The sequence below is a fragment of the Zeus faber genome (assembly GCF_960531495.2).
Source record: "Zeus faber genome assembly, chromosome: 7".
NCBI classification, from domain to species: Eukaryota; Metazoa; Chordata; class Actinopteri; order Zeiformes; family Zeidae; genus Zeus; species Zeus faber.
The window spans coordinates 23,769,342-23,778,032 of record NC_137203.1 but is presented as its reverse complement, the minus strand read 5'-3'; the positions used below and the strand labels follow the sequence as shown (position 1 = coordinate 23,778,032).

The 8,691-nt window shown below is 41.4% G+C and overlaps 1 protein-coding gene across 3 annotated transcripts in view; it reads right to left on the bottom strand.

The window, feature by feature from the left end:
- Nucleotides 1-5,380, bottom strand: part of pbx3b (pre-B-cell leukemia homeobox 3b) — a 57,249-nt gene extending 51,869 nt beyond the window's left edge. For 2 of the 3 annotated variants that reach the window (XM_080003411.1, XM_080003412.1), the window contains exon 1: nucleotides 4,369-4,432. In XM_080003411.1, coding sequence (XP_079859537.1) covers nucleotides 4,369-4,417 — 49 coding nt within the window. In that variant the 5' untranslated portion in view covers nucleotides 4,418-4,432. Of the gene's footprint in view, nucleotides 1-4,368; nucleotides 4,443-5,165 lie in introns of those variants that run through there. The other variant, XM_080003410.1, reaches the window with a different exon arrangement.
- Between the last annotated feature and the right edge of the window lie 3,311 nt (nucleotides 5,381-8,691).

Genomic DNA, 8,691 nt, shown 5'->3' with positions numbered 1-8,691 from the left:
AAGGGCGCTTCCACTAAACCCCCCCCCCCCCCTTGGCTAGTGGGGGTCACACCGCGGTTCACCACCAAGAGACAGAGAAATGGCACTAAAATAAAATCCAATAAAATCAAGGAAAGGAAAGGAGAAGACACCCAAAGAGCCGTGGTCTTGTGCAGCTGTGCACTCCTTTCCATCAATCCTTCCTTTTTGCCTCCTCCTCCGTGGCTGCCACCGCCTGAAGATAACTATTTCGCCACCTCTGTCATGCCTAATTAACAACTCAGATGTACAATTTGGAAAATTTTGCAATTAACCTACTAAAATATTGTCGGGGAGGATGCTAATTGTTATGCCAGTTGCCATAAAGGCTCATTTGCATAACGTATGTGCAAAAAACAATTATGAGCTGTTGATCGCGCAGGAGTCCTGCCGAAAAACGCTGGGAGCTACGAGCGCGGGCGAGCGAGCGTGAAAGAGAGAGAGAGAGAGAGAGAGAGAGAGAGAGAGAGAGAGAGGGAGAGAGAGAGACATGATGTGCAAGATGGGTGCTCGTGTGCAGATGGAGCAGTGAATCACAGAACAACAACAACAACCAGACAATGTGAATGTGTGCATTTCAATAGCGGAATCCACATATAGAGCGGTCTGGAAGAACGCTCTGAGGCAGATACGTGGGTTTCTTTCGTTGATTTCCCCCCTTTCATATTGCACTTCTCTCCCCCTCTTATCTGAGCCGGCGGGAGAGAGGAAGGTATTTGGGGAGCCACTTAGATAATAGCCGAATCTTCCCCGATCCCCCGGCATGCCAATAGAGGAGGAAGTAGCCGCGGCCCCGGCCATTGAGGCGGCGAGGAACCCAGCTGTGAGCGAGCCATTCTGCACAACACTATCTGCTCGCTGCAGCCGCTGCACCAGGGCACCGGCAGACAAAAAGAGCCACAGCCGATTGTCTCTCCTGCTCAATGGCTTTCTGTTCCCTGTCATGCGTTTAACTGGGGATCTTTATTTTTCTTTTTGGAGTAAATTCACCCTCAAAAAACTGTCAAGATGTGTTACATGCATGCTTATTTCTGTCTGGCAGGGAAAAGGACAGATTTATTTTATTGTATTATATATATATATATATATATATATAGTAAAATTGGAAATTATAATAGTAATAATGATAACAACATTATTATTATTTGCATTATTATAATTATATAAATACGCAGTCATAACATAATAATGATTCATTATTATTATTATTATTATTATTATTATTATTATTATAATAATAATTATTATTATTATTATTATTAATAATAATAATAATAATAATATTAGCAACGGCCACCATCACAGCCCCACAGTTCAGAACGTAAAGGCTCATTAACTCTTTGTCAGAGAGCATTGAAATGAATGTTCCCTATAGGTTTCAGAAATGCTTACCTCCTTACTCCTCCTAACTCTATTTACTGCAGGTAATTCTTTTAAGTCGGCCTCGCCTGTGGTTAATTATGGACTCGCGCTGAAAAGTATTTAGCTCCCCCAGTCTTTCCGAACAAACAACAACAACAGAAACCAGGCGACGTAGCTTGAGATGAAGAAATAAAACTGCCAAAATTCATCATTCAGCAGTTTGGTGGCACTAAGGGGGGGGTTTTGACGCAGCACTGACACGGGGTTGGGACGGTTCGCGTCTAGTCTCCCCTTAATCCACTGCTTGGAACACTGGATCTGAGCGTTTATCAGCCCCGAATCTACCGCTCCCTTCCTCCCTCCCTCCCTCCCTCCCTCCCGCTCTCTCTCCACGGTATACCTCTCCGAGACCTGCCTGCGTTCTGAACCCCGGCGAGTCAAAGGTCAGGAAAACAACGAGTCAATACGCAGCCGGAGAGGAGCGAGCGGAGAGACAGAGAGAGAGAGAGAGAGGGAGAGAGAGTGCTAAGCCTCTCCGTGGCACACCGTGATTTAGCCCTGTAATAGTTTTCTGTAATCTCTTTCTATTGATTAAACCTCACATCAAAGAGTAGTCCCGCCGCAGAACCTCTCTTTCCCCGAGTCAGAAATACCATATGGAGGTAATCTTTCACCTTTGTTATTCCCCCCCATCACCGCCGCTGCTCCGGCTTGGGGAGCAGAGAGACGGAGGAGCAGAATAAAACAAACCTCGACTAGAAAACCGGGGCAGGAAATACCTGCTAAAGTCATCTGAATAAGCAGCCGCACACAGTCAATGTATTCATTGAAGCCATGGGGGGGCGGGTGTTCTATAAGGCGTGAAAGCATCTGAAGAACATAAGAAATTCTGATTCTGATTTCAATCTCCTCCTTTTGCCCGAAATGGCAAGAAAATGTCGATGTTATAATCATCAGTGTTATATTAAAGCCCAAAGAACAAAGGACACTCCGCTCGCCACATTAACCTTATCTAAATGCAACCCATAGAAAATATGGAAAAAGACACAAAAATAAAAAACACACACACACACACACGCACGGTGCTAAAAACACTCAATATACTGACAGGCAAATTACTTCATGCTGCCACTTAATCTGGTTTCTTGCATAATGCAATCTAATTAGCATATCAAAGTGAATTAATACTTCTAGGGCATTAGCGATTCGGAAAAATGCTCCGGCTCCACAATAAGAGTTGGAGGGACGACGGGAAAAAAATAACCCAATTTTAAACACCGCGAAGATTCTCTCTCTCTCTATCAAAAGTTGAAGGCATCCGCTGCTTCAGTCTGATTCAAAGCAGAGGAAAATAAAACGTACACATCCTAAACAATGTAGTGAATGCAGCTGTTCCGATCCAAACTTCCTCTTTACGCTGCAAAAGTACCGTTACGTCGTAAGATGTGAATCTACATCCACCAAATCAAAGCCAGAGACACCATCAAACGTTCTTCTACTTCCCACACCGTGAAAACTATTGACGTTTATCATAATTTTGCATGTGCAGGAGGAGTTCCTCAAAGTAATTTACACACACACACACACACACACACACACACACACACACACACCCAGTGTGTGTGTGTGTGTGTGTGTGTGTGTGTGTGTGTGTGTATGTGTGTGTGTGTGTTTGCCGGAGAACCAGGCTGGTCAACAAGGCCACCAGACCAGCTGAGCGCCATCGATGGATCGTAGAGGGAGGCCGTGACTTCAAACCACAGGTTAACCACACACACACACACACACACACACACACACACACACCGCTCTTCTTTACTATCTTGCTTACACTTGTGGTCCTGGGCGAAAACACAGACACGTTTTCATGCATAATTCACCTGAGGTTCACATTTGAGCCTTTCAACGTTTCAAGCACTTTTTAAAATATCAATTCATCACGAAATAACACTTTTTTGATTGTCAATTTGAGGATTTTTGCGCAGATTTAGTGGAAGATTACAATTTTTATCAGCAAATGCATTTAGATGGGGTTCAGACAAATACAGGTAAAGATATAATGGTCATTTTCAATTAATTTGGCTAGGTTACTATTTTCCTTCGTAATTTTACATTCCACAGGTGGACTTCCCCTATGTACTGTATGGATTCTAAAGCCATGAGTCTATATATGAATGGACCAACATAAACACCAGCGTTCAGGGAGGGAGCCGCAAAGTGTAGCCCCTGTGCACACCACCTGTGTCGGGGAAGTTCATAAAGTTTTATGATCTTCCCCGAGTCAATTTTCTCATAAACCACATAATGTTAACAAAACCATCATGCTTGTCTAATTGCCCACAATCCATAATTCTTCTGCAGTTTCTTTTGTGAAGGTTACACACAGTGCATGTGTAATATAACGAAGCTGTTGAAATCTTAAAAAATATATATATATTACCATAAAAAATTGTTTGTATGATAGACATAATGGGTTCTATATTCATAAGGGCAACTTGTCTGTAGAGGTGGCATCTTCAAAAATAATTTGAAAAACACACCTGCATTCAAAAATACTCATGAAGTTATAAAAAAAGTTTTTTTTTAATAAATATAACTCTATAGCAGATTCTGACATTTTAGACTGAAAGTTTTTTTTAATTAAAAAAAAAAAATCTCTCAATACCTATTATCTTTTTTACATGCTGCTGCAGGTTTTATTTGCATTGAGGCATCTGCACTTAAACCTCAATCGCTGACTGCTATTATTTGATTTGTTGGTATGATTCCTATCATTTCAATTCCATTCAGCTGCATTTAACTCGCCCTCATATGTTGCAATATGTGACAATTAAAAATGACTGGTCGGGATCCAACTGCCCCTATATAACCTGGATGCGGACTGCACCTCAGATAACTACACGTGGAGGTGTTTCAGTGATGGGGCTGTGGTGCGTGTTTATACTCCCAGCATCGCTTCCAAGTGCATGTTTTGACAAAAGATCTTACCTGTTTTCTCCTTGATTTCACACAGGACGCTGAAGAGAGCAGGTTTCATTCTGTGACAGTTCAGTCCATGTTTCCTGTTTCAGTATAAGACAAAAATACATATTGAAATAAAGTCATTGTTGAATAACGGTTGCACATTTAGAGGCAATTTGGACATTTGCGGAATTTGACAAATATTTTCGGTTATTATTTAATTTTAGCTCTCAAATACAAAAGGTTATCCTGCTTTGAACCCAACTAGATCATTTAATGCTTGCAAGAAGCTTAAATATATAATGATATTGCAATCAGATGATAATATCACACAATAATAACCACCCATCACAACTGATTCTTTACATTTATCCAAGTTATTTACAAATTAACTCTCTATTTGTGGTGTCTCTCATCGCAACAATTTAGGAACTTTTTATTTATTGGGCAAGTCGTTTCCCCGCCACGCACGGACGCACGCACACACGCACGCACACACGAACACACACCTAAACCTGCCCTTATGCAGGTTAGCATGGTGTCACCCACACACCTGGAATTTACCCAAACTTTGTCTAAAGCCTATTTGGGGTTCATTTAAGACAATGCAATATTAGTAAATCATATTTAATAATGATTAATTGATGATTAATGACATTATGATTATTATTGTTGTTGTTGTTGATATTATAATTAAAAGCATGTTGTTTGTGCATGGTGGACAGCTCTTTTCATGGGGATGGGGGGGGGGGGGTGGGGGGGTAGAAGTTATGGGGTAAAAAAAAAAACAACCAAAAAAAAAAAACCACATAAATTGAACCAACTTTGCTTGCGCCTCGTCCAGGCTCTGGTCGGTAATGGTCATGATCTGGTGGAGAATGTCACCGATGTCCTGCTTGCGTCCGTCCGCGTCCGCGTCGTGTCCGTGCGGCGGCGGCGGCAGCGCCATGCCGCCCTGCTGCACCGGGTGGCCCGCCAGGCTCACGCCGCCGATCGACTGCATGATGCGGGCTTGCTCGTCCATCCCGGCCGCTAGAGAGTCCGCGCACTGGGCCACGCAGATTGAAAAACTCATATACCAAAAACGCGCACGCTACAACAACACGTGTTGTAGACCACCAACAGAAAGAAAAGGGAAAACAGATCAGAACGGAGGGATCGCTGACGGATGGATGGAGGACCCAAAACAAAACACCAGCGCTGCGTAAAAATGCTGGTGTCCAAGTTGCGACTATCCGTGTTGTTGTTGTTTTTTTAACGCGCGGATCCAAATTAAAAAAAAAAAAAAAAAAAAAAAAAAAAAAAAAAAAAGAAAGTGTCCGCGGAGTGCGATTATTTGTGTCCCCGAAACATGATGATGATGATGTTGTTGTTTCTTCCTTTAAAAAAAACAACAACTTCTCAGTCGCTGTCGATCATATCCTCCCTCGCGCCAATCTGTCTTTTCTGGTCGGAGGTGACTGGTGTGACTGGTGGGCGCACTGGGTCCTCGGCGCTGATCTCTCATTCATTCATTCGTCAGACGCTCTTCTTCTCCTTCCTCTGCTTCTTCCTCTCCCTCGTCCGATTCCCCCTCCTGTCAAATGTCCAAATCCTCCTCCTCGGAAATATCCAACATGGAAATATGTAAACAGCGGAAAATACTCATTTAAGAAGCGGTGGCGCGCGTGTTGCCAACTACAGAGGGTGTGCAGAAATTGCTGCGCTTCAAAAATAGGAATAAAAATAAATCTTGTGTCCAAACGTGACTATGAGAAAAAAATATTAACAGTATATAAAAAAAAAAAAAAAAGTTTATATCATGAATGGGAAGAATTATAGCAAAAAAGGAATAATAGTAAAAAAAAACAAAAAAAACAACAAAAAAGAACAGCGCGCAATTAATTACAACTGCACGTCGGGAAAAGCGACGCGCAAAAACAAAACCATATCTGATGTGCTGAAATTGATGGTCCGCAGCCGGAGCCCGTGTGTGTTTTATGGTGTTGGTGAGGGATTGACAGTGTGCCAACGCCACTCACTCAGTCTCAGTGCAGACGTGTCGGGGAAATACAAAAAAAAAAAAAAAAAATACCCCCCCCAAAAAAAAAAAAAAAAAAATGGAAATGGCAACGCACGCTCCGCCCCGCAGAGGAGGGCTCTGCGCTCCTCAAGTCACAGAAGATAAAAGAGAGGAAAAAAGAAAAACATGGGAAAGAAAATTCTAAACACAAAAAAAAAACAACTGAATTACCCTGCAGCACGTGTGTAATAATAATTATAATAGGATTTATATATATGTATATATATATATATATACACAGATATAGGAGTGAATAGTTCCTTCTGAAGCTTTGGTTTAGGGCAGGCGAGGAGCAGACATGTTTATAGTATTGGAAGTTAAAGCCCCTTGACCAATCGGCGACGAGCGTGACGGATGACTGACGGCCGCCGGGCCCAATCGGCGGTGGGGATCGGGAGCCGAAGCCCGGCCCACTCCGTCCCTCCGTCTTCGGCCTGATGGGAACTTCTGATTGGCCGTTGCCGCGAGTGACATCCACTCCTCCGCAGTTGCCATGGCAGCAGACGAGTTGTTGAGGCTGGCTTGCGAGGCTGTAACGCGCTTCCCCGCCGTCGTCCCGAATATGCATTTGGAAAACGTTGAGTTCCTCATTTGAACGTTCAGCGCTTTTCATTTCTGCAGTGTTCTGGTTTTTTATTCATTTTTTTTTTTAAATTTTTTATTGTGTTTATCTCTTATTGCAGATGCGCAGGTGCAGTGGCGCTCGGGGCCTCTGCAGGGAGTGTGACTCTGGAGAAGGCCTCTGTGCCTCTGCAAAACTACAAGTTAAAATGGAATCACGTGCCTGTAGCTCAGAAAATATGTTTTAGAAAAGCGAATAAAAAGTTGCGGTTGCATGTGTTTTATAACATTTCCCTTCAATGAATAAAGCAATCGCCTTCGTAAAATAAAATATAAACTCATGGTAATGTTGTGTTTGAGGTCCATAATGGGAAAAAAACATGTACATAATAAAAAAAACGAGTAAGTTAGTAAAGTAAAATAGCAAAGTAACAATAAATAATAATGATAATAATGATGATGATGATGATACTACTAATACTACTACTACTACTACTAATAATAATAATAATAATAACAATAAGAATACTATATTATTATTATTATTATAATTATTATTATTATTATTATTATTATTAATAGCACCAACTAACTTTAACCTTCTCTATAGAAGGACTACAGGACCTAAATCCTTAACAATGAAACTGAGAGCGCGTGGACTATTCATCACCATGTTCATCTCGTCGTAGACATGAAAATAATCATATAATCCATTAATTGTCATTCCTTTCCAGAGACATTAAACAATAACTTCTTTGTTGTTCAGACATTTGGAGTTTTGTAGATATTTCTGAGTTAATATGATGCCCAGACACATGCAGGGGGAGCTATATCGATGTTGTGGTATTTGTCTAACAATATTTGCAAGCATACTAGGTTTCTTGCAATCCGTAACGTGACTATTAATGTATCTACTCCAACTTGTAAAGTGCCGCAGTACTCTTTGCGTCAGAAGATTTCCAAAGATTGGTCATTATTATGTTAAACCTACATAATGGAAAATAGGATGTTGATAAATATGTATATCTATACTTCTACACAAATGTGAAATAATTAACAGAATCTACAGTTAACACAAAACCATTATATTTTCCTATGTGGATATTAAGTGCATTATGTCATGTGTCAGTCGATATCTTGAAATAATGTTGGATATTGTATTTTGTGTCCTGAATGGAGTTGTGTTTCATCTTAAAGTCTCTCCTGGGCCAGTACTACCTATACCCTGCAGGTCCTGGATGAGAATAGCAGCTGTCAATGTGCAAACCCAAACACCGCCACAAAAACAATGTGAGTTAAATTAATATAATTTCATTAAAACCTTCATTGTCCGCAATTGTGTGTTCTGGCAGTCTGCCGCTCCTGGCAAACAGCCCGCAGTGGAGAAAAGTAAAAAAAAAAAAATACACCCCTCGTTTGATAATGTGAACATAATCGTCAAATTTGCCATAATTGGCCTTTTCTAGGTCTTACTTAGCGTACAGTAACATCCCCAATCAAACATATTAAAAACAGATGTAAAGCTATAGGTGGAGAGTTCTGAGGCCGAAAATGCTATTAGTATAGTCTGAGAGCCAAACATCTGTCTGAATCTGAACAGCGTTTTGTTCTTTTTTCTCTTTTAAGCGCGATGTGTGGCTGCAGCTCGTTCACTTGACCTTGAAGTGCGTGGGCACGACACACTCCAGAGTTTAGCGAACGGGAGTCCCGGGACGACTGCATTTATC